At 33.8% G+C, this 27,086-nt stretch overlaps 2 protein-coding genes across 4 annotated transcripts in view; one reads left to right on the top strand and one right to left on the bottom strand.

Moving 5' to 3' along the window:
* LOC123015633 (ecdysone receptor) overlaps window positions 1-27,086 on the top strand; it is a 66,777-nt gene that overhangs the window by 18,324 nt on the left and 21,367 nt on the right. For 2 of the 3 annotated variants that reach the window (XM_044415486.1, XM_044415484.1), the window contains exon 3: window positions 21,882-22,397. In XM_044415486.1, coding sequence (XP_044271421.1) covers window positions 21,932-22,397 — 466 coding nt within the window. In that variant the 5' untranslated portion in view covers window positions 21,882-21,931. Of the gene's footprint in view, window positions 1-11,144; window positions 11,336-21,881; window positions 22,398-27,086 lie in introns of those variants that run through there. The other variant, XM_044415485.1, reaches the window with a different exon arrangement.
* LOC123015634 lies at window positions 8,253-8,904 on the bottom strand. The gene is made up of 2 exons (XM_044415490.1): window positions 8,641-8,904; window positions 8,253-8,584 (listed from the first exon to the last, which is right to left on the bottom strand). The coding sequence occupies exons 1-2, from the start codon at window positions 8,876-8,878 to the stop codon at window positions 8,511-8,513; spliced, it is 312 nt and encodes a 103-aa protein (XP_044271425.1). The 5' UTR covers window positions 8,879-8,904; the 3' UTR covers window positions 8,253-8,510.

The raw sequence follows: 27,086 nt of genomic DNA, 5'->3' as shown, positions 1-27,086 counted from the left end.
GACAATAGCAATTTATTTCTGACTCAAAAAAATCCAGAAAGTAATTTATTTTTAAGTATTTTTCAAGCAACTTGCCAATTTATGTATAATTATGAAAAGTAGGACTAGCGCGAAAAAGGTTTTTAATAAAAACAGGTTTTTTTAGAAAGTAATGATTTCTGTGAATAGGCTGTTTTCACAAATTAAATTGGAAATTTTGTGAGGTTTTAATACAATTTTCGCTTTTCTAGTTGATTAGATGTTTTGCAGATAATAGAAGAAATATTTTTTATACAGTTTAATTGTTTTGAAAATATTTATTTGCTTGTATAATTTATTTGTCAATTATTGCACCGAAAGTGAACTTTAAGCACTAATGTCAGACTTATTTTAGAAGCTTGGCTTCTACATCGTTTGCTGAGTACATTTATGTTGTTTATAGTCGAAATGACATGGAAACATTAGCTTAAATAAATAAATAAGATCGTTTTAATAACTTTTACTCATGTCTGACACTTTAGCAAAAATTTTTATTTGATAAACTCTGGTGTTTGTTTGAATAAGTTCTTAATTGAGTCGAATATCGGTCCTACATTAATTGTCTTGACAATAGGAACGTACAAAGAGCCGTGATTGGAAGTAAACACTTCTGATTGTATTATTTATGACTGTTTTAAATAAACATTCGGTTCGATAATTAAAATCAATAGTACGAGGGTCACTGATATTCAATTCAAGAGGAAAATACTCGGTTGCATTTATTTAATGTTTAATAATGTTTAATAATAATCACACAACCGCCGAATGTGAGGCTTGTCGTGCCCTTCGTATGCAATTAGGAGAACTAACTGGTCGATGGCCCCGTGGCCCACTTTAGTATGTGGGGGCTCCAAAATGAAAACGTCAGTGCCCCTTTCTTGGAGCTGTAGACGTCCCCGACATATGTTTACGCATTATTGAGTAATCCAAGTGGACAATGATATGTTCACTTTCGTTGGCCGATTTTAGTACTTGCACAACTTGCTTTGGACCGCCAGTGAAAACGAGGACAACGTTTGACCCAGTAACAAGGACGCCAGCCTCTCGAACATTTTTCTATTCTCTTTCTCGGACGAGAGAGCCGAGACCTCAATGCAGCCCTTCAGCCGGAGGAGCGGATTTAAACGGATTCAAAATGATTACCTATAATGAATGATTAATGAAAATGGTAACAGGTGCTGAAAAAGACTGCGAAATTAAGAGATAACATTCAGCTTTTTTTCGCTAAAAAGGAGTTTATTATGAAATTTTATGATTGATGAAGGCAGTTGTGTAGTGAGACAGACTGGACAGGTCAAGGATAGGTGCTATAGTCTGTCAATGAGTATAGGTAGGTATACTGTTTCAGGCTTGGTAATGACAGTGACAACAAATAGGTTAATGACTTGTCTTTTTATTAGTGTTACCTATACATAAATAATATTTTTTCTGTTCATCTTGTTTCGCAGCAAAGTATTTATTTTTAAATTGTTTATATTGAAAATTGTAGGGTTTTGTTTTGTTTTTTAATGTATGAAGGTTAGTTCAATAATAAAAATTATCTTGAATTGAGCCAGTTTAAAAATGAGGTCACCATGCGATTCAGTACATTGTTTAATTGCAAAGATTTTTTTAATATCAATGATGATTAAATTAATCATTCAACAAGTTAAAAAACAATTGTTTACCAACTTTTTTTGGAAAGTCACAAATGTAAAATAAAATAAAAAATTCTGCTAAAATTATTTTTTACATAGGAATAAATTTTGCTGCAAACTTTAAATGGCTACATAATAATTATATTTTATGATATCATGTACATGGTGATAACTCGCATCTCAGAGAAAAATGCCAAGTAAGATACCAGGAACATGGAAAAAATGTTAAAAAAAATGTCTGTCAATAAATTCTTCTTTTTTGTTTATTTATTGTTACCGATGATCTTGAAGATGTTATTACATAAAGTAAAGGTACTAAAACTTTGCCAAATAATAAAGCCACAAATAATATTAATTAAACTTAGTTGCAATTTAGCATACAGCGCTTTTTGTTTCCTGTTCTAATAGCCTGCATCAAAAAAACATGCACTTACATTTTTTTTTAACAAAAAAATTGGGTAAAAGTGCAAAATGTTAACTTCCCTAAGTTTCAAAATTTTTTTAGATAGAATTTTTTAACATTTTTTTCATGGTATCTTATCTTACTTTGCATTTTTCTCTGGGGCGCGAGTTCTGGACAAGCTTGTAGGTTTCAAAAAATTTTAAGTTTAAAAAAGAATTTGTTATAACAGCTGGAGTTTTAGCGACAAATTATTTGAGAACCCTCTATTTAAAAGAGAAAAAAAAATGAAAAGCGACAGTTTATTTGCAAACGGCAACATTGCTACCTCATTTTTGAGGTCAAATTGGTTGCAATAGAATCCTACTGTCATCACAATTATGTGAACCCATGTGGCCTTTACTATTTGACGATTTTTTTATTTTACTTTTAAATTCAAATGGCTAAAACAGACAAGCTTCAAAAGGTGTTTAAAATTGAGGAAAAAATAACTCGAATAAAAATGCGAGTCCTGTGACGGCAAATTATACATATTTTGAAGTCTGTAACTCGAAGTTTTTTTTGCGTTCCTTGATATTCGACTTATTATGGGAGTTCCTTTGTAAAACTGAAAATATTTTGTTTTGGCAAAAAATGTTTGAACAGGTCAAATTTCTTTAAAAAATACACAGTTTTCAACTTGATTTAAGATTTTACACTTTTTGGTTTCATTAGTAATGACGTCATCAACATTTTTTTAAAATGGAAACCTAATTTTTGGAGCCGTTTTGACAGATCTTTAATTGTCGAAATGATAACACCAAAATATTAAATATTACATAAAGTTTTCAAAAACAAAATCATCCAAAAAGTGAAATAATATCAATAAAAACAAACATACAGTTTTAAATCAAGCTGAAACTTTGTGTTTTTTAAAAAGAAAATTGACCTGTTTGAACATTTTTGTCAAAACAAAATAGTTTCAATTTTGCCACTCATTGTAAATTAATTTTGTTGTGCTTTGTATCAAGGCTGTACAGTTGCTGGAAGAAAATTAAGGAAGTATTATAAGTAAAAGAAGAACCTATTTTTTAGATAGGTATTTTTGTTATATCTTCCATTTAAAGCAATTCACATGCCGTGTGCCGAATCAGGTCGCCTATTTTTTTCCCGCCCGATAACTTTATTTTGGGTGTCCCGTGGGTGGATCAATGGTTTTCGTTATTGTTGGTATTTTTAACGTCCGTGTATACCTATACACATCATCGTAACCTTATTATTACCCCATGAAAAGTCTCACCCTTTAGTCCTTGAACCCTCAATAACTTTCTCAAATGTCACCRCTCTTTTAATTAGATTCATTCTTGAAGCCTTCGCGCAATTAATTGTTTCGCTCGGCTAACACCGAGGGTGGTCTTCACCGAGATATCCTTTTGATATCGTTTATTTGGTCGTGTCAAGGCATTTTTTTCACTCTGCAACAATTGTTTTTAATTAAACGAAAATTAATTTTTGTCGAATAGGCCGATGGAAATTGTAATTGAGTTGGAAGCGACGTTTTTTTTTTTTTTGATGAAAGAAAATGATTTAATATTGCGCATTAATAACAGCATGGCGACATCTAATCCGACAGCATCATTAAAAAAGTGACGCAAATCATTCGAGAACAAGTAATGTTGTTTTAACGGGGGGATTGATCCGATCGATTTGGTCATACGCCAAAGAGTGGGTGGTGGATTCCTGCACAAGTCACCTGCTGAGGTTCTATTCGACCCACGCACCGCAGGAAACAGATTCAATAAGTAAAATAGTTCGTCCGTCTTCTAGGCCAATCAATTTCCATTTCAATAGCGATCGCTTCGTGTCGGCAAATTTAACTAGTTTATGCCACGATTTCGGGGTCAATAACGTCGCTTGGTAAAAATAAACTATCGAACTTTACGTTTTTCCCATTTCGAATTTATAAACGGTGCAGTAAAGCGACTTTTTCTCCCTGACTATAGCTGCAGAGTACAAGAAAATAAGGCTATATACTTCTAAAGGCATTTCTTCTGTAACTTATTTTTTTCTTGTGAGGCATTTTTTTAATAAAAAAAAAAGATAGTTATGAACATCGCGGTGTTTGTGTCTGTCAGGTGTTCTGAAAAAATCCCACTTTGTGGAAGATGAACGTGGGAAGTAAGTTGGTGTTATCGGCCGATTTCGTTTTAGCCGGAGAACAAAAATAGAGTTGTTATTTGATGTTTATTAGGACAGGTCAGCGCGATAACCCACATTACAATAAACAAGCTGATAAGTCGGAGGAAATAAGACCAGCCCATACCACTACTAACATAATAAACGGATCTAATTAAAAATTTCGCCAGGAAATGTAACTCCACTCTGTCGTCCTCTTATCTCTTGCTTATTTACACACGTCTGGCTTGATTCAAGGGTTCGATCGGTTAAAAACAAATTAAACATCTCTTATATTTATTTATGATTCGTGTTAAATACAATATTTATCGGCAAGTTCAAGTTAAACGACACAGATGGTGCACTGGCCTGGAAGTTGCTAAAAATAAATCGTTTTTGCTTGCATGCGCCAATAATTGCATCGCGATGCGATTGAAAACATGCGACATAATCGTGTTTATTTATTTATTTTGGTTGAAGCGTTTCAGGATATGACTTTGCTCCAGTTTGAAGGAACAAAGGGCAATAATGAAGCGATCGATGTGGAGGGGTATCCTTGTAAGTAACGAACCGTTTCGTATGTTAATATCGGGTTTTAATGGAAACAGAAAATTTTAATAATTTAGAGGATTCGAGTATAATAGACATGTCTTTAAGAAGAAGCCTTTCTACCAAATCCTTTTACGCATAGTGACGTCGCGTTTTTTCAAAGGTTTCCATTTATGGTTCTAAAAGTCGTCTCTCAGACTTTGATTTCGTCTCGTAAAATCGACAAAGTCAAGACCGGTCCTTGTAACCTCATTATGGCATGCATCTGGAATGTATAAAGTGCAGCTAATTTATAAATAGCTCGGTCGCATTCAGTCTCGGGCGTCCTGCCAGTGAAACGTTTCTCTCTAGGGTTCCATCGACCCTCTTGAGGGTCTCCTCCTTCGTTCAATCGAAAGCATTACTATTTTTATATCGCTCATCTTCGCAGTTGTTGGCGTAGGTCGGGACTATGCCGCACTGTCATTCGACTCCGTCTGTTAATCATTCCGGCGTAAACAAAACGTTCGCAGAGCGCCAACTGTGGCGTAAATTATGGGTGGGCAGTTGGGAGGTCCGTCTAAATCTGGAAAGCGTGCTCCACACTGAAAAAAACCAAGCGTCCCGACGCTCTGATTTATTTATACGGCTAACCCACATATTCCTTTGTGGTTTGGACGCTGCGCTGCCGATATGCCGAAAAAGAAATCGACGTACAGATGGTTGCAATTAGAGAGGGCGATTTTGAGGTAGAATTGATAAAATGGCCATGCAGGAAGGAAAATCGTTTTTTGATATGCAACCAATTCTTCCTTTTCAAAATATCTGTTCACATGACCTATTTTCAGTGTTGCAATTAGCTCAAATTTAAAATTTTGAAAATCCAATCAGAAAAACTTTTGTGACCAAATGTCAAATTTGGCTGAAATATCAATTGAAATAATAATAAATTTTGTGTAAAAATGTCAAAAGTGACTACCAGCAATGTCTTTCTTATTTGATCAGAACTTTTTTTACAAACTTTTTTCTGTTGTTTCTTCACCCGAACTCTCCACTATACATACAGGGTGCGCCAGAACTCGCGCCCCAGAGAAAAATGCCATATAAGGTAAGATACCAGGAACATGGAAAAAATGTTAAAAAAATTTTATCTATAAAAATTTCGAAGTTATGAGGCTTTAAAGTTTGCACTTTGACTCTATTTATTTCTGTTGGAAAAATAATTTTCCAAGTTTTTTTGCTATAGGCTATTAAAAGAGGAAACAAGGAAGCTGTATCCTAAATTGTAACTCTGTTCAATGTTATTTGAGGCTTTTATTGGCAAAATTTTTGTCCCGTTACTAAATAATTGTAAAAAAAAACATATACGAGATCATCAGTATCATTAAATAGATATAAAAAAATGTCAAATGTCAAAAACTAAATGTCAAAATTTTTTGACAGATAAAATTTTTTAAACATTTTTTTCATGTTCCTGGTATATTACCTTACTTGAAAATTTTCTCTGGGGCGCGAGTTCTGGCGCACGCTGTATAGCTGTAGGTATTTTATTTATTTCCTATCTAAAATGCCAAGGGAAAACCTTTGTATGTACATACAAAATTTTATTAGTATGAGAAAATTGATCTTTCTTTCCCAAAAAGAATATTGTTTCTTAGTTTCTGTCTCTTTGGTAAAAAAAACACCGACAAAGGGCTTTGAAATGCTTTTGTTTTATGACAGTTGAACTCTGACAAAGAGCAAAAAGAAGTAAAGTCTGTTGTTTTTTTTTTTTTTTGTAATGGGGATGCAAAACAGTTTGAAGGTTGGCACCCCTAACAAATTCATTCATGGTAATTTTAATAAAGGAAGTTGGCAGTTTGAGTTTTTGATTTAATTAAAAAAAAAATGTCATTAAACGTCAGCAAAAAAATCGTGTAAGAAAATATAGAGACGAAACACCAAAAAATTTAGAAATGAAAACACGAAAACGGAGACAAATTGGGTACCGCAAACAATTTTTGTAAATTTGAAGACGAAAAGTGTGCAAGCAGAAATCAGAAAAAGACCACCGCTAAAATTTTAGAAGCAATTTGTAATGCAGGTTTGCTAACGTTCTCTAATTTTTAGTAAGAAATTGATGAGAATACAATATAAACATCAAAAAGAAAGGACGCAGTTAAACTAGTTAGGTCTGGTTGCACCGTTTTTGAAGGACGAGTTGAAAAAGTAACAATTTAGAATTTAGAAAATGCATCAACATTGAGCTCATTTCAATAAATTACTCAAATTTTAATGCAGATCTTCATAAACCTTGTTGTATCTTTTGCATTTTTTTTTTGTATAGACACCCTTTTTTATTTAAGTTTTTGTAGTAAGCTCATTTTTGTCCACAACATTGTACTTACAGTATGGTTCTATCAATATTATTAGCACTGAATTCTGTCTTTGGACATTAGGTAGTGATGTCTGTCCTCAGGTATTCGATTATAAAGGCTTACAAAAAGCAAACAAGCACACAAGATTCATAAAAGTGAAAATTTTGACAACATAATCATAATTTTTTAACAAAATTTCTAGGGACTAAAACAAAAAGCAAACAAAGTTTGTGGCGATGGAGATGCTACCAATTTTTTCACCAAAAGTTTGACTTGGTAATTTACATTTAAAGAAAAAACAGACTTTATGCTTAGTAATAAACTGTTTTGAATTTTTCAAAAACCAAAGATATCCGTCATTTTTTATGTTATTGATTGTTTTAATAAAAGTGTACACTTGTATACTAAGCATTTAATTTGAGAGCTCCTGGAGAACTGCTTAGGTATACAGATTGGACCAAGTTTTCTATACCAAACTTGTAGAATCAAGAATTTAATGTTTTATGAAAATACCTTCATAATTTGATGATTTGATGATTTGTCGATGCTAGCGGATAAAACTTGATTTTTGAGTTTTTTGGCTCTCAAGTGTCAAATTCTTGTCTCGGAGACCGAAATTTTAAAGCAAATACGTGAAAAAATCCTAATATTGCAAGGTTCTAATTTTTTGCGATCGCAGCTGTACTCGTCCGCCTTGCGGGAAGTACTGCAACSATCCATCAATGTTTTCCAATTTATGTTACATGTAAATCATATTATATGATAATGAGGCTTTCTTATGTCTTCTCATCAATCGTCCGAGTTTCAGTTCAAGTAATTGACAAGTCAGCATCGCACAACATTGCATTCTTCATTCTCGAGTTGTTTGACCTTACGTGCAAATTTTACGTCGCTAACAAAAAAAATTCCGCTGTTTGTGTTCGAAAACGAAACCCTATCACATCACGACTTTTCCGTTTTTGACGTCCACATTTTCGTCGTCTGCACTTTATCACAAACGACTCCCTCGTATCTTATCGGTGAGAATGCATCCGGAGTGTCTCCCCCTATGTATAAACACGCGCATCTTGCAACATTTTGTTTCGAAATATAAACGTAAGTCTAATATATCCGCTGGATCCTTCCTGCGAAATAAATAATCACGAGTTGGAGGGAAAAAGTTTTATTTTAGAAGCTTTGTAAGAGGCAAATCGTGTTAAGTGCTTCTGTGTGTTTGCTCGACGTTTTCAATGAATCTACAATGTTGTCTTTGTGCTGGCCCTCTTCAGAATTGTTGATCTATTTTATTATGAAGCAGGCTTTTATAGTTCCAGAAGTAACAAAATTTATATAGTTTTGGGGAGGGAAAAACTTGTTTACCTTCCACTTTATTTCATTATTATTACTGTGCTAATATAATGAGAAAATGGAAGATATTTAGTGATAGTGAACCTTTTCTCGTTCTTTACGACGGATTTCGGCCCATTTTTGTTTATTCGCTGGCGAGTTTGCTGAAATGGAAGTTTTTTTATCAAGTTGTCCACACTGAATGAACTCAGAAACTTACCCAAGCGATGAAAATAATAGAAAATAGGGATCGATAAGACAACAGCATGTGGATAATATCTGATAAATCTGTTATTTTCATACAAATACCTAAACGGAAACTGTGCAATTTTCGCAGAGAATGTATAAGGAAATTTCATGGGTCGTTCGGGTTTATACTTGACTAGAAACTTTTTAACTCGTTCAATTTCAGCAATTTTCGTAAATAATTTCCCTATGAGTTTCTCGATTTTGTTCATTTCTGGAAAAATTTGACTTTTCTTGATTGACAAATGTCAACAGTAACTCGGTTACCATTGATAGTAGGGCCATAAACTTGGGTGTGGTGGAACACCGACGCAAAGTGTCAACAATAAATTAACAATTTTGATAGTACGATTATTTACGTTTTGCGAATCGATAAACATCAAAAGACCTGAAATTTTGTAAATTAGACTGAAAAACACACTTAATTAAYATCATTTATTCAAGATAAAGGCATTCATGTTGAAGGGATAATTTTTTATTCGTTGGGACGTTAATTGATGATATTTGGTGCGTTTATTAACAAACACAGCTTACTTGATGGTGGTGTTTGAGGATTATCAGGGCTTTAAATGATTATATTCATCCGAGTTAATAAATTTGACATTTTGTTGGTGTAGTAATTTAGAATAATGAAAGTGAAAGATGTGTTTCTTTAATATCATGTGTAATATTAATAYCATTGTGTTGGTGATAAGTATAGGAAAGGGTAAATATTTTGAAAACAAGTTATTTGAGCTTTTGTTATTTTTAGCGCAAGGACAAAATTAACTTGTGTAGGTATTAGGTAAAGTTGTTTTCTCGGAATATCTCAGGGGATACAAAGTGTTTCAGTTTTGATCAAATTCATTCTCTATCAAGGGTTAATCAATCTTTAAGATACATTTTTAACTTTATATCAGTCAATTTTCTCCTAATTAATAGGTTTTTGTCTTTAATAGCTCTATAAAACTTTATGGTTTGCCTAAGAATTTGGAATTATTCCTATTGTCTGTTAATTAGTAGTCTTTCGTTTTTTCTGATAGTTTTATTTTAGTTGATTCTACTTTGTATCTAACATGTCAGAGGCTCAATTATTTTCAAAAAATTGAAAGTTTATAAAATACTTGTTGAAAACACCACGAGTAATTCTCGGTCAAAAAATGCATTGAACATAATTGGAAAATTAATTATCATATGAAAAAAATGTGGATGTTGTAATAATAAATATACATTTAATAATAAATAATAATAACAAGAACATTTTTATTGTGGGAAGATGAAACCAAGTGGAAGGTTTTTCTATCGTTTTTCTAACAATGCATTGTTTTTTTTAAACATTAAATTTATTAAAAATAAATAAAGTAATTGAATTTTTATTTTTGATAATTTTAATGATTTTATCACGTTTTAAAAATCTACACAATGGTTGCATTTTTCTATAATTAGGGTGTTAGTTTACCTAGCTAAAACATGCCTTGCATCATGTTTCATTTTGACGCCTCAAGCCTCTTTTTTTCGAGAACTACAATTTTAAATTGTTTTTAATTGAAACATTAGCAAAAAAAATTTGCGATCTATTTTTGAAAAATAGTAACGATTGCTGAAAAGAAACTAATTTTCTCTGTTCAATTATCGTGTTTTTTAACTTTTTGTATTCACATTTGTTATAAAATTTAAATAAATTATAATGGTTCAAGTAGAATTGTTCAACATTTGCTCTAGAAAAGCAGTTGTTGAAGAAATTTTTGTGTTAACTTTTCAGCACTCTAATTACAGCAAAATAAATTGACTTTTGCTATCTCCTTGTAGATTACATCTGATAAATATTGTCATAATTAAAATGGGTCAAAAATTGTTCAAGTGAATCAGTGCCAAGCTAAATAAAAATAAATTAAAAAGCAAACATTTACTATTTTTTGACTTTGAATTTATTTGTGCTATCTATTTTCGCCGAATTTGCCGATTTCGCATCGTAGACGTCTAAATTTGGTGTATTTTTCCGGTGTATAATCCGGGAGTCATTCTCTCCGACCTACTAATAAATATGTATCCGGAGGAGAGCCATAGTTCCCAATAAAACTCATGCATTAAACAAAGATAACMCATGGCACAGTGCAGGCCTCGTTTATTTACACTAACCTTGGATTGATGCATTGCCCTGCATAGTCGTGTTTACTTCAGTCTGGCTGCAAAATACATTTACACATGGATAACGTCTACAAATAAATATAGGCTGGCGCGAACGCTAGACCAAAAGCGCATATTTCGCCAAATTTCCCTCATTTGCACCATTCATAAAGGCAATTGCCCTGTCCTTCGAGGATTGGGCCAATTAGAGCCTTATTTATCTTCAGAGGACGCGCCTAGGCTTGGTGTCCTTGAGACCATATGCATACATGCTTTCGAGGGCATATCTATTCGGGCATGGAGGCAACCAAAAGCAGAGTCTCATGTGAGTGCGTGCGTAACACAGTCGATGCAATTGAAACACCAACTACATCCAGTCTATGTTGTCGGTAATTGCACGACATATTTATGGTTGTGTTTTTATGTCGTCGGTCTCAATTGATGTTATTTATCTACGAGTGTGTTTGTGTTTGTATGTCGCGTTGGATGTGCATCGGATTACTTAAATGAATGAATCGGTTGTTTATACACCCATGATGATGTTCGATGCGACACCCGGGATTGTAAGTAACAATTCAAACCAACATCAACAGGACGAACCTAGACCTCAATCCGAGCCAATAAGAAAAAATGTTTATTGGATTTTGCTGGACGCTAATTATTTTTTTTCGGAACGTCGTGGTGAACTTCTTGGTCTCAAACACAAAACCGTTTGGTATTTGATAAGATAGGTCTGTCATTTCTAGACGCAAGTAAGATCTTTAAATTGTCATTTGGACCGATATTCAAATTTTAGATTTTGTCATGTTTTTAAAATTTTGATTCTTTGAAAGCACTTGTAATGGGCATCCACCAATAGCTCAGGAATTATTCTCCAAAAAACAAACCAACATGACAAACCTAGACCTCATTCCAYTTGAATAGGAAAAACTATTTTCCATAGGACTTTATAAGATGATAACCTTCTCCTATCCAAAAACTCTTCGCAGTTAGGAGTTTTGAATTTATCTTTCTTTTTGGGTTTTCGTCTGTAATATGTTTTAATCGCTTTTTTGTTTAAGTTTAAATACCTACATTTTTTTTTATAATAAATAAAAAAATTAGGACTGCTAACTTATTCTTTTTACCACGAATCAATCTGCTAGTCGTACCAATGTTAAGGTTTAATATTTCTGATAAAAAAAGACACTTGAAGCCTCTTTCCAGTTCAATAAGAAATCTTTTCTTCTTTTTCTCTTTATTTATTTATTTCTTGTAATATTATTTGTAAATCAGTTGAAGTTCTTTATTGAGGAATCCAAAGTGCAGCAAACGGTCTTTGCATAAAAAGAAGGAGCGTTTCTCCGCGTTGGCCCGCCCATTTCGCTTGAAATATGTACTTATACGAGTTGCCAATGGTAAAATTATCGCCATATTTTAAGTCGGACGTTCTTGGTAATGGCGGGGAATCTTTGACCTATGCAGCGGCCGCGTCAAATGCATAACTGCATCGCCGGTTTAGAGCCAAGGCCATCTTCATTTAGTAAAGTGGCTGCTGTTGCTACTGCGTTCAAAAAACACCGCGTCTAGCCGGTCTCGCCCCCTTAATCATTGCCACGGAACAGCAGTCGAGTCTGGTGTTTCATCAAAGACCCCTCTTTAAACAAACAATTTCGAATACACTTGCATGGCCGCGATTAGAAATTGATGTTGAGTGACTTCCATTACTTCCAATATACACATACGGAATGTTTTTAAAGCAAGACGAAATTTTGTATAGAATCGGTGTTATTTCAAAGGTGTTTTTCTTGGTTTTTTGGGCGTGGGAGAGCAGGAATGTCGATTGAGTTTCGGAATTAAATTAAAAGCGGTTTGGATGGGAGCGTCGGGCTGTGGAAAGGGAGAAATTTGATTCGGAATATTTCTTATTTATAAAAGAATAAGTATTGTTGTTTGGTCAAAAGGCGCTTGCTTTTTGTCTTTTTTTTWAAATCAGTRATTATAACTTTGCAGGCTAAATAGTTTACAAAAATTACCTATTGTTCTTAGGAAAATTATGAGAAATAAACTACTTAAAAAGTGTGACGGATTTCAAGAATCATTTTTTTTTACAAAGAAAACGGAATTTTGAATAAGTTATTTTATAAATGTGGTCACAATCTTATAAAATGGATATTTCCCCAATTTTAAAAAATAATGTAGTAACAGGATGGTTATCTTGGGAAGCGAATAAGTCTTTCTACAGAAAGTTTTCATTGAAGTTTTTACTGCGTTTTGGGTAGTTTTTCAAAAAATACTTTTTGCGGCTTTTTTCAGTTCTACCAACCATTTTTTTAAACTAAGACCTTTTTTTGATTTTGACTTTGATAGTTATTATTTATTCCAAGTCGATCCAGTGTGTTTCTGTTTRATCTGATATGCTATCCACACGCGAAACACYAATTGTTATTTGCAAGTGTTGTACAGTTTGAAAGTTTCTCTACGATAGACCAACGTTCCATCGATACATCTAACAAACCTGAAAGTTRTTTTTGTTTGAGTTTTATATGTTTACTTCAAGACTGTAAAGTGGGACTTCTTCATCATTATATTTATTCGCGATTTCATTAATGTAATTCAAGTCTTCTCGTCTCATTAAGTTAAAATTAAAAATACGCTTTCATCTTTTGTCATAATGAATTTTTTGTTTCTTAATGTTTGGAGGGTGCCCTCCAACGTAATAAAGTTTAAAAGCCAAAGAAACTCATTTTTATATTTGCACAATTCTTTTAATGTTTTGCATCGCGTGGCTTATAACTGCTTTAACTTACAGCAGCGTAAAAACGTCTTTGTAATTTATTAATTTAACCTCGACGAAGAATACAAGTCGGCCATCGTAATTAGTGTTAATGAAAGTTAAAAACGGACAAGGACGGCATGTTATGATGGAGACGACCCGTCTAGAAATAGAACAAAAACCAGCCAATTAGTCGTGCGTGCACATGCGATGCATCAGTACGTCGGGGTAATTCTCATACCCTTATGGTGGCACCCTGATGCCTTATGATAGTGTTCAGTGTTCCATATGGTGGTCAAAATTTGGCCCACTGACTCAATTATGACGTAATGGAGGCATGTTTGGTAATTGTAGGAGTGTTCATATGGAAGCCGCACAAATGCGAAATGAGACGGATGACCTCACACGGCTTGGCATAGGTCATGACTGGTTGTAAACCCTTCTTTTTGACCATTGCACACCTACAGTTGCTATAAATCTGAAAGTTTGTAAATCTGCATTTTCATTGAGTAGAACGTTTATTGTCAATAACACTGACATAATGAAATAAAACTTGTCACAAAAGAATAATTTACGATGTTGTTGACTGCTTCACTACAATAGCAGGAAATCGGRGGAAACGTGGATTCGTATGCACACTCCTACGCCACGTTCACCACCCCTGGAACAGCCCGAAAAGCGGCGCCACAAAGCGGGTCAATAACGATCAGAAAGCGAGAGTTTCTCAATTTTATCATCGTACACACCTATTTTTCCAGAGATTTCCATCTCTCTTTGTCCCGTACAGTTAATAATCTCACTCGGGAATCGGGATGACCCATTTAACGCGCCCTTGGCGTCGAGGTTATCGGTGCAGCAGGGATGCAATTGCAACAGAACTGACATGCGTCGCAGCCTCGTAACCTCAGCACCAATTCCCATACATTTTTAATCTATGCCACACACCGATCTTGATCGATTCTACCAGACACCCCACCTCCACAAACTTAACAACCACCCCCTCGTTGCAGTCTCTGACCTGAATATTCTTATTGCAACGCGCCGTCGCGACGCCAAAACTGTTTCTCCTCTTTATATAGCTGCGCGACGATGCTGTTTCTCTTTTGTTCGAAACGATTTCTTTGAGTTTTGAACGCGGCGGATGGAAACACTTACAGAAAGGACACATTAACGAAATTACTCCTGTTTTTGAAACTTGGTGTACACAACTAGTTTGTATTAAAGRTCTTGCATTAAATTGAAGTCACAAATATGCATCTCTCTGTATTTGACAGCGTTTCCCAAACTTAAAAAATGTTGTCTAATCTATGACAAAAACTTGGAGTTTTTAAATAAATCGATATTGTAAAGAAATTACTCTCCTGATCTATGGAATAGTAATACATAGTTAATGGGGAAAAAAGGTTTTTTAAGTCATGTGTTCTCGCGTCTCACTTTATCGGAGCATATAGATATTTTGTTGTGTTCTCTCATTTTTGGATCAATTCAAGAAACTAGATTTGCGATTCTTGCTTAATATGCGTATACCTAGCCGTCCTACTTCCAGCACTAAACCTATTAATAAACCTGCGAAAACATCAGGCAAAACGAGGTCATTCGAGGTCCCAGCATAAATTCCGTGGGGAGTGTTTTTCCCCCTTGTCATTTCCGACTCCCCTTTCCGATTTTCGTCATTTCGAAACTGGGAATTCGCGATTTCTTGTGTAGTGTTGAGGTCGTTGAGAATGCCACCCCATTCACAGAGCGTCGCAATATCGATCGAGTCGCCGACGCTTTGTACCGGATCCCTCTCACCCTTTCTACTGGGTGCAGCTGAATCAGCTCGGCGTGACCTCTGAACCCTGTTGAAGGCTACGACCTATATACGAGGTAGGGGCGGGGTTGATAAAGTCTTCCACCAAGACAAAAGCACTATCATTAAATGGATCGTGGTGTAACTGAAGAATAGAACATGGGATGAAATTACACCACTTCGGGGCGGTTTTTTTTCTGCTGAAAGCTATTATCGGTAGTGTGATATTGGCAATATTGTCTCGAAAACTTGAGATACACGAAAATAGAGTTGTGCAATAACAGAGTTTAGTCGACGAAGTGGAAAATGTGCACTCTTGCATGTTGATATGGAAACAGTTTTGCTATGAAATTTTAATTACGACTCAAAAAGGTGATTTCATTAATGATACTAAGAATTTCGCCATCAAATATTTAAAATGACGTTATCTAATTTTAAATTGATTTTCCAAATTTCTTTTTGATTGGCATGTATGTGCTCATTCAAAATAGACAATCCCTGGAGGTTTTATTGACTAAAGGCTAAAGGAAATGCGTTGAGGTGTGTCTAGACATAAACGAACAACTTTTATCTGTATGATTGCCAATAGTTAATTTACTAAAACTTGCTTTCATAAACACGTTCCACAACAAATATAAAATCTGGGGCATGTGTTTGAATTTTGTTTTCGTCACAGATAATTAAAAAGTTGCTAACTGTCCAGCATGGTCGAGTTTTATTTTCTGTTGAAACTTTTAAAAGATCTAGTCTTGTTTGTTGGCGGGATAAAGCAATTTTCGTGTTGCCATTGTGAAGTTTCATTTAACAAAAATGGATCCTCAATTTGGAAAATTACATCGTCATTTTCGTTGCGGTTGTTATGTTGGCGTTATTTAGTTTGACCTTAGTTTTTATTAATCAAGGCAGCAATATTTGGATTGATGGTAAAAATGTTTTTATGAATTTGCTGAAGTAACATTTTTTAAACTTTATTGATGTTTTGAAACAMCATCTTTTTCGTAACGTTTTGTATTTTTGAGTTTTACATCTTCTGCTACATCCGTAATTGTTTACTCGTAAGAAGAGTAATTAAATCTTACTTATTAATTATTAGGAAACGGCATTTCATTTATGGACTTTTTTAACTATGTAGTTAACAAATAAAAGAGATTTTAATGAAAAAAAAACAGTTAATTTTGCTTTGAAATTTAAAATACAGGGTTGTTTCAGAACTCGCACCCCAGAAAAAAATGTCAAAATGAGATACTATATCTGTCAAAAAAATTTGTTTAGTAAAGGTACCTACAAAAACTTTGCCACAAATAACGTTAAACATAGTTACAGTTTAGGAAACAGCTTCTTTGTTTCTTCTTCTATAATAGCCTGCAGCAAGAAACATGAAAAATTATTTTTACAACAAAATAAATAGGGCCAATGTGCAAAATTTAATCCTAATAATTTCGAAATTTTTATAAATAAATTTTTTTAACATTTTTACCATGTTTTTAATATTTTATCTTACTTGGCATTTTTCTATGAAGCGCGAGTTCTGAAACACCCTGTGTTGCAAATACTAACCTAAAATCACATTTAATACATGTACCTACTTAATACTTAGGGCCAGTTTCATAATCGAATTAAAGGGACTTTAAATTAATGTTGGTTTAGAAATTTTTAGTCCGTAGTAATCAGAACATTCTAAGCGACATTTAATTTAAAGCTCCTTTAAATTTCACTATGAAACTGGCCCTTAGTCAAATTTATGTTTTAATTTTTTTGCTTATTATATTAATATTATAGCATATTTTAAAATTAGGAAATAACATTTCTAAACAATTTTAGTGAGATTATTTCTAGTGTAGAATATTTAGTATGTAGTGAATAAAGGTTTATTTTCTTTTTCGTCCAGAAGGTTTTATACCTACAGATACTTATGTAGGTATAATTATTATAATAATTACTATTATTATTATTATACGTATTGCTACTACTATATCGCGTGTTTCAAAAATGTGTGGCATAATTTTAACCACGAATACCCCTCTACAAATGAGAATAGAGAGCACAGTATTTGCTGACCTAACTCGYTATGGAAAATGATTTTTTGGAAATATTTTAGTTATCGTTTATCCGATTATTATGAAACTTTGCATGTTAAGGGACAAAAAGACACTCTTTGATATGGTGTAAACGGAAGTCTTGTAAAAGCTAACGATTTCCGGTGACAATGGGACCCTTCCAGTTTTTGGGTCATAACTCCTTTTTTCAGCCTATTAACAGATATTTTTGATGCCAAAAATCAAAAGCCCCATCATTTTTTCATAAAAAAGTACTCTTGTTAATATCGCTAAAATGTACCGTTCTCGAGTTATTTCGGTTTAAACAAAACTCTACACCGCGCTGCAAAATCAAAAAGTATGAATTTTGAGCGTATCATTACCTTGGAAACAATCCACTACGAATGACATAGCTGTCACTGCTGTGACATTTAATGTCAATTTTATTTAATCCAAGTAAAATTTGATTACTTCTTGATGATCATAGTAAAATACACGATTGTGTTGGAAGAAACAATGCATTAACCATCCCGGCCATCACAACCTGATCTGAGAATACACCAGAAAAAGAGTCCAATTTGGTGAAATCAGAGAAAATTTAATATTGTTTTTTTTTTAAATTTTATGAAGTAATTGCATCCTGGTTTACCCATAACATTGTTAAATGACAGCAAAAATGAGAAATGCTATTACACATTTCCTCCCAAAGCTTGAGTTGAAAATTCTACGATTGATAAATTATTTTTTCAATTTCAAAGGAACATTTTTGCCGAGTTTGAAACGGTATTTTAGTTCAACTTGCCTAAATAACTGTTATTAATTGTTAAAGTAAAAGTAAAGTGTTAATAGCAAATGTAAATAGCTCTAGTCATAGATATTTATTTCGTTGGGTATACAGGTATGCTAATAAACATATTTTCTTTAAAAAATATCTACAGAATTGCTTGTCTGAGCCTCTTTCGACACTCTGTCAATTTCAGTCGAGGCATTTTTCGTCGAAAACGCAAAAATTCTTTTAGTTGGCTTTCTCTCGTGCATTTTTTATCGTCGCAAAGTCGATATCTGCGTACACCCATCCCTACGTGTAATAATGCAGGAGCCGCCACTCTCCCCATCCTCTGTAGATGTTCTAAGGGTGGCGGGTGTGCGTATGTTGTGTCTGGTGGTATCGATCCCGCCGCCGAAAACCAGTCTCTGGTTGGAGGCGGTGTCGGCGGCGGCCAGATCCTATGGTCGGTTGCATCTATCGCGGCGCAGGGCCCGTCGATACACTTTTTATGCGTCGGCGAGGATTTCACTTTCCCAGTTCCACGACCTTGTGTCCTGGTTAGTGCACTCCTCTCGCCGTCTAGACGACCCCCTCAGGATTATTACCTGGAAATCGACGTCGGCGGCGGCGGTAGCGGCATTGTGCCGTGTAATTATCGAATGATAACGAAATTGGCGTTTCGCCGAGGCGAAAAATGGAGAGGTTGCCGTTAGAATCAATTAAATGTGCTGCTGCTGCTGCGAGCTAAACAAACCGATTATTATTAACTGGATAGAGTGCGCGCTAGAACGCCTAGATAATCTGGGGAATGTGGCAACTCTCACTGCTTGACCCGTTAACATACTTCGATAGTAATTAATAACACTACGTGTGTACTGCGCCGTTCTAAGCCAATTAATTGGCTTCGGTGGAAATTGCGTACGATTTTTTTCCCTTGGTACACCTAATTGATGTAACAAGTAAAAAACATCSAACTAATTGCACCGCTAAAGGTAAATCTGGACACATAACGTTATTTACGAATACCAATGTATGATAGAATAAAAATTATTCAAACTTTTTTTCTCAGGATGATATTTTCTATCAGGGGTTGACGTATGGCGGTTTGCTTTTGGGACACTCCATATTAACTAAATGCACCATACAGGTATTCCAATGAAAACGAGCCACCCCGAATAACTCAGAAACTAAAAAGACTGCAAAAACGCCGAAACTGGTCAATTTTGTTTCTGAGGGGGACATTTTTAATGTAATTTTTAAAGCACCGCCAGTGACCCCTAAATTCTCAGTCTCCCAAACTTTAAAAATTTAAATGATACTACCTACTACATCAAATGAAAGCTATTTAAACAAGAAAAAAATGCTCTTCTTAATAATAATTCTTGACATTTAAAAAAAAAATCATGTTAGCCTTGTATCCCCAAAACAAATGAAGATAGAAGTTTGACAAACATCAAAGGCGATGGAATTTAAATACTTTTAAGCATATACCAAATTTCAATAAGTTTTGATAAAAAGTTTTTATAATGTTTAATTGTATCCATACTTTTTAGTGACCCTGTATTTCTTTTGGGATTTATTTCGCTGTATTTGGATACAATTAAAATTAAAGAAAGCTTTATAATAACAAAATTTGTATTTACTTGTTTACAACATAAACACTAGGTCTACCTAATTAACAATAAATTAATTCATTTGTAAAAATTATAAAGCACTAATTATGTTTTTGTGTTCTGGTTAGTCTGTTTTTTATGATTTTTTTAACAGTACCGGAAATTCTTTGAAACAACCTGACTTATGAATAAAGTAATTATAGTTTCGGATGTTTTAGTACATATTTATTTACTTGTATTTTTTAATGATCGCTTTTCWTTTAATTAATTAATAATTGTTGAAGTTCAAAAAAATTCATTTGATTTCTATAATTCTTTGAGCGATATACCAGYTGAATAAAAAGTATGGAAACAAACGTTTTTTGCTTAAACTATCTATTTTTTGGAAAAACTAATTGATGAATGATAAAGTACTACAAAAATGCGACATTTTATCAAAAATTAAATTTTTCCATATTTTCTTTTGTTTTTGAGTTCTACATTTTTTATTTTTTCAAATGTTTTTAACTATAAATCCATTTTTCTCATGAAGGTTATGATCTTAGGATTACAATTATCTAGGTACTTTATATAGTCTGTTCCATTTAATAAACAATTGTCAATGTCAAAATTAGAAAGAATTTTCGTTGTATGTTGTAATTGTTTATTAAAAAAACGGATAATATTTAATTATTTTTTTTACATAAATTGTAATTTTGCATAAAAAAAATGTATAACTCAAAAACAAAACTCAAAATATGATTACATTTTTTATACAGCGTGCGCCAGAACTCACGCTCCAGAGAAAAATGCCATGCAAGGTAAGATACCAAGAACATGGAGAAAATGTTAAATAAATTCTATCTATAAAAATTTCGAAGTTATGAGAAAGTTTTAATTTTGCACTTTGACTATAGGTATTTCTGTTGGAAAAATAATTTTTCAAGTTTTTTTCCTACAGGCTATTAGAAGAGGAAACAAGGAACTTGTATCCTAAATTGTAACACTGTTCATCGTTATTTGTGGCTTTTATTGGCAAAATTTTTGTATCTTTACTATATAATTATAAAAAAAAACATATAGAAAATCATCAGTATCATAAATAGACATAAAAAAATGTCAAAAAATAAATGTCAGAATTTCTTGACAGAATTTTTTAAACATTTTTTTATGTTTCTGGTATCTTATCTTACTTGAAATTTTTCTCTGGGGCGCGAGTTCTCACACACTGTATTACTTTAATTTATGTTAATTATTATTTTCTGGAGGCGCTTGTTTCCATACTTTATATTCACCCTGTATAAAAAAAAGTATGTTCATTCTAAAAATATCGTAGCAACCTACATTTTCTAATTTTTGGGTTGAAGCAGTTTGAATATATTTAAAGCAAGAATGTTATTGTTTCGTTTTCATTTTGGCAATGCAAGTTCAAGATTTCGCTTTCTAAGAGGTCACGCGAGTGAAAATAAAAAAATGAGTACACTTCTTGACAAAGAGTTATATCTTCACGCGTTCAAAGTTCCTCTTTCTGTTATCAAATTTCGTCACACTTCTAGAAAAAAAAATTGTTTCTCGTTGCCAAAATTGCGCGATAGATTACCCACTGCAAACTCACAAATCACTTATGTTTTCTATTTCGTATAAAATCACGGTTACGAAATAGCGACCTATTTGACCATGACCTCATGTGAAAAAATTGATAATAGCGTGTTTATTCCAGTGGACACTGACACCGTTGTTAGATAAATAACTGATGGTAAAATTTTTGTACGTTGAGGTGGGACTTTCCTAATAAGTTTCGCCTACGTGAAGCTTTTTTGTTGTTCTTAATGGAATTTACCAAATAAGTGGTGTTGTGTATAGTTGATTGCTTTTTCTTGTTCTAGTCTGCTGTATAATAAATTTAATAAATAAAAACAATAGGATTTTGGCTTTGAGTCATTTTCAATCGTGTCGGAAGTATTGACTTTTCCTCTTTAGTTCTACGCAGTGTAATATAGAGAGTCAGTTTTTCATCCCGATTCAGGTCAATAGCTTTCAAGACACCCCACAGGGGACTTGATAATATACACTGGGCAGCGAAAGAGGGAACCCCCTTTAACAAGCAATCTATCGTTTTGTTTATTAGATCGAAGAGTCTCCCTCAATTTGATTTTTTGTTTCAGTTGTTGTTAGTATGTCTCGTTTGGATCCGCCCCCCCGGTAATCCCAGTTAATGACAGCCATATGTAGCAGTAATTTGGGCAGCATGGACATCAAGCACGAGATGATTTACCGTGAAGATGACGTGCTGCTTGTCAAATCGGAGCCCCAGTTGCATTCGCCTTGCGCCACCGGCAACAACGGCTTGCCATCTGGGGCCGCTTCGAACCTCCTTTGTGCCAATACGAACAACGGCCTGGTGACGACTTTGGCGAGCAGTTCATCGTTGAACGGCCTCACCAACAACGTGCCCAGCAATGGACTGTCTTCTAGTGGACCGTTCAGTTCGATTGGTAGTGGTGTTAGTGCTAGCAAAAGGCAAAGAACCGATGATTGGTTGAGCTCACCCAGCGGCAACGTGCCGCCCCTGACTCCCTCGCCGGGACCCCCCTCACACCCATACACCGTCATCAGCAACGGGTACTCCTCACCCATGTCCTCTGGCAGCTACGACCCCTACAGCCCCAACGGAAAAATCGGTAAGGCTGAATTCTTTATCACTATATCTTCAAAACGTGACGATTTGGAAAGCATCCAGACTCAAATTATAAACCAGACTTGATTGAGGTGACTGAAATTTCGTCATTTCTCTGTAATTTATTTGGAGCATCTCGCCGAGTCTTGTAGGAAATGCGGTTCAACGGGAGAACACACGGCAGGAATCTGATATATTTTCTGACAAAAAAATTATAGACTTTGTTCTGAATTGGAATAATGCAATAACTAGAGGAGATAATTGACGGCAACAAGCCGATTTCTCTATTATCGTGAGAATATTATGTCTTTCTATACTTTCATCTTTCAACATCGACTGTTTTCAAAACCGAATTATTAAGGGTAAAGAAGAGCATCGTGTTTCAAGTTTATTTAATTAAGCCAGTTTTTTGCGAAATTGATGCGAATGTATCGGGTTTCAAGAAAAAATTAAATTAGCATTTGATGAATTTCGAGTTTTTTTTAGCAAAAAAAAATAAACTACGTTAATAAATTTACTAATTGAGTGGTGTTTATAGTTAATGTCAGTTTTATACAATAGCGAGGAATTGATTAAAATTCGACGCTGTGGCGACAGTTTTGAAAATTGGCATTTCGAAAACTTACCATACGTTTACAGTAATAGTATATTARGTTATTAGGAGTAAAAGTGATAGTTTATGTGGCGAAGCTGAACGTTTATTTTGAATGATTCAGCTGAGCCACATAAACTCACTTTTACTCCAAATAACATTAAGTATARTATTTTATCCGAAAACGTATTTAGATCGAGAGTAAAGAGCAACATAATAATTATGAACTAAATGACCGAAATAAATAGGACGTTTTGCAATGAAATCATAAGAAACGTCGCGTGTCAGTTTTTCGGAATTTGTATTGCGATTTTCGAAAGTATTGATTGATTGAAATAGTGAATAACTAGTGTAGTAGTCTACACTGTACCTCTCCAGAAAATGCTGAAGCAGCGAAAGAAATCAGAAGGAGACAACATAGTGAGATGTCACAGTAAATGTCAGGTGAAAGTGAAAAACGCTTAGGCGAAAAAACAGTGTTTTTACTCCATGTCTGAAAAATAAAACTTTTACTTGTGTCATTCAGTCATAAAAGTGTCATTTTTRTGACTTTTGCGGATAAAATTTTTTTCATTAAAGTGCAAAGAATTTATGTTAAAGAGATAAAACTAAGAAAATAAACCTTAACTAACCGTAGTTACAAAAAATATAAAATTATTATTATACTGAAGTTTTGTTTTTTTATTATTTATGGATAATCTTTATCACTAAATTTTATCGAATAACTAACTCTAGGGCACAAATCATTGTTTTAACTAATGATTATGACGGTTGGTTGTGGTATGATTCTTCAAAATTTGGTTTTGATGTTGATGTATAATACACATTTTATTGTTTAAAATTATTGTCACTTGTACCAAAAAAAATATTGGAATAAACATTTTTGCATTCAAAGGAATAGTTTTTATATTGTTATTTTTATTTTGCACTTTTGGAATCCATTTTTACAAGAATCCATTTGTTTGATTTAAAATTTGAAATTCTCTATTTTGTGAAGTGATTTTTTGGTGTTTAGTTTTCTTTAACTCGGTTGATTTTTGTAAAACAAGTACTGTTGCTAATTGTCTTCATTGAATGAATTACGCAAGATACTAGATTAGGAAAGTAGCAAAAGTCGTCAAACAACAATAAATGTTGGTTTACAAGCGTGAAGTTAATTGTTACAATAAATGGATTTTTAAGTTAATATGTAACTAGGTAAACGATCTACAATTCAAAAATTTCCATAACAGTACAAAGAGTTTTCGTAAAAATTGTTAAATAACAGCATACAACAGGTGGGTGGTCCAGTGACAATCGCTGATAATGATAACAGTACAGTGACCTTGTTTCCTACGTCAGAAGCATTTCTCTATTTGAATTCACGTGTTAGTTGTCACTTTCATCAAATCATCATGTTATTACGGTGAAAACAATAATGATTTAAATTTTTAAATATTCAAATTTTCTTCAAATGAATTGATGTAGATTGATGTGTAAGAATCGATATTTAATGAAATTAAAGCGGTTTCTATTTGAAGTTGTGCTATTTACTTATCTAAATAAGGAATCTGAACTTGCGTCTAGAAAAATTGCGAGAATAGGTTAATGATCTCTTTTAATGACGACATACAATTACACCAAGATAAATTTTTGGTGATAATTTCTATCAGTACTTATAAAATGTAAATAGATAACCAAACGTTGATAATTTAATTAATGAATTAATAAAAAAATATTTTCTGACCAATTAGCAGTTGGTAAATGATTAAAGATGTTGAACGAATGACATCAAGGAGCAGGTTTCGTTATTGTCATTATGACTCAAAATAACAAAAATGAAATTTTCTTCGTGTGTGACCGGGGGTCTATTAATATGAAAAATGGCWTTATTCGGATATGAAACATTGGCAACATCATTTTGCTAAAACTTGTTTACCAAATATTCTGGCGTTTTAACAGTTTTGTTTTCGAATACATTATCGATCATCTTATTTTTGTTTATATTCGATCCAAATAGGGACAGCTTTCAACGACTTCAAATAATGAAACTAAAATTTCGGTCCCGGACTAATCCGAGTGCATGCCATTTCATGCCATGCCAACTAATCTGCTTGTCATTGTTCTTGATTGAAGTTTTATTGGTTGTGGTCGATCGAAAATGTCAAACTCCGGGTGGTGTGTTGCATTTTTCGCAATTAAAACCCATGCGGGTTCTTGTATACAAAGTAACAGTTCGTCTTGTGGTTAGGAAAAAAGAACCACAAATGATCCGCAAGAAAAATAAGCGTTTTATTTATATGCGAACGTCAACGAAGACATAAACATGGAGTTAACACAAAAAATCTAAAAACAGAGTAAAAATTTCTGGCTCGGACTCCAAAGGAAAAATGCAAAAATAATCTAAAAATACACGAAAAAAACTGCAAGCTGCATAAAGCCTGACAAGTCTTGATTTATGCGACGGTCAGGATAAAACGTTTAAGCYAAAATTATTTCTCGGGTGCTTTCTTGGAAAAGCAAYGTGCAACAATAAAAACAAATTCGTCGGTTATTGACTGTTATCTGTAGTCTAGATGTATCAGCGTCTCCCATTACACTCGATATTATCAAATCGGAGATAAAAGCGATTTTGGCGGATGAAATGAGAAATGTTAATTTTGAGAAAAKGCGTCAAAACACGTCGTTTTTTCTCAACGACAGCCGTAACATTTTTAGAGGACGTGGCAATTTGTTTTTGTGTCAGCATCAATGACGATTCCATAAATACATTTTTATGTGCGATGCGAAGAGATTTTTCATAAGATATTTCAAACGCCTTGACATTTCGCGTCTTTTCGAATAATTTCAAGACTTTGTGCTAAATTTATTATTCACCTGGAGCCGGACGCGGCGACGCCGCCCACCGAGGTACACCCATTAGATCGATCACAAAATTTTATCAAAGCGTAATTGAGTACTGCAATAAATTATCCTCGAAGRGAGCTTTCCGTTGGGTCAACAGTTATTCCAATTGAAGCGAAATTCTTCTTTTTTCAGGASATATCAAATGGTTTCCTCCAGTGCGTGTGAAAATATTTACCTGTCTTAACAATATTACAGCGAAAATGAAACTTTTGGCATCCTAACACTAAACTACTTGACCTCATGCTTCAAGGGCTTGCTACTAAAAATTACATTTCGGAAAATTTTAWCGACTATTTTTACTCCAAGATTTATTTTTACGTTTGGCCCAGCGAAAGAATGGAAAAAATGTGRTAAACRCTCACGAAACCATCCATAAATTCTGTTTTTAATCCCTRAAGAATTAATCACTTTCGCGAGGCGATTCGGGGGCGTTGCAAATCTGGCGTTACGCCACTGGGTCACTGTTGACAAATAAATCGATTGTCTGTTCAAACTCTGAAAATAAACAACACATTTCGGAACGAACGCCCATACCGATGATTCACCACGCATAAGCGATGAACTGCCAACCCTTTCTCTGTTTAAAATTTATTATCTGACATCGTCTTGCGAAAAAGTTTTGCTTTTTAGTCACGCTGATTATGAAAAAATGATTCAGTGACAATTTAAAAAATCGCGTTGTTTTAAAAATTGCTTTTTTTATACAGTATGTCCCCGGATTTTTTTATCTTTTATTTTACGCCAAAACTGCAAAGGAAAAACATTTTTTGCTTCACCTGACTCAGTGGAAAAAAAACTTCATTTTTGTCTTGATTTTGGACTTATAATTATTTCTCTGCGTTTTTTAAATCTTATTATTGTCGTATCAACCAGAAATTATTCCATAGGATTTAGGGATATTTGTGAATAGGTTGCCATAAATTTAGTTACATTGGTTTCTGATGACGAACAAAAGATATCATAACTAGTGTTAAAATTAAGGTTAAGTCACCTGTCAGCTTGTATGCATAATTTAATTGATAGTTGACAGCAGGTTGACAGAAAACGTCAACCGACAACAAGGGGCATACAAAACTACTTCTGAAAATTCTAGTTACAAACAACATGAAAAACGTAATTTTCATAAAAGTTCAAATCCTAGGTGGTAATTTCTTGTTGACAAATCTCTACATTGCCGGTTTTACTTTCTTGTCAACGATGTCACTTTGACAAATG

This window comes from Tribolium madens, unplaced genomic scaffold (genome assembly GCF_015345945.1).
Source record: "Tribolium madens isolate multiple individuals breed KSU strain unplaced genomic scaffold, Tmad_KSU_1.1 Scaffold_19;HRSCAF=116;Tcas5.2_LG9, whole genome shotgun sequence".
Taxonomy (NCBI): Eukaryota; Metazoa; Arthropoda; class Insecta; order Coleoptera; family Tenebrionidae; genus Tribolium; species Tribolium madens.
The sequence above is the reverse complement of the archived record's forward strand: the minus strand, read 5'-3'. Positions and strand labels throughout refer to the sequence as shown.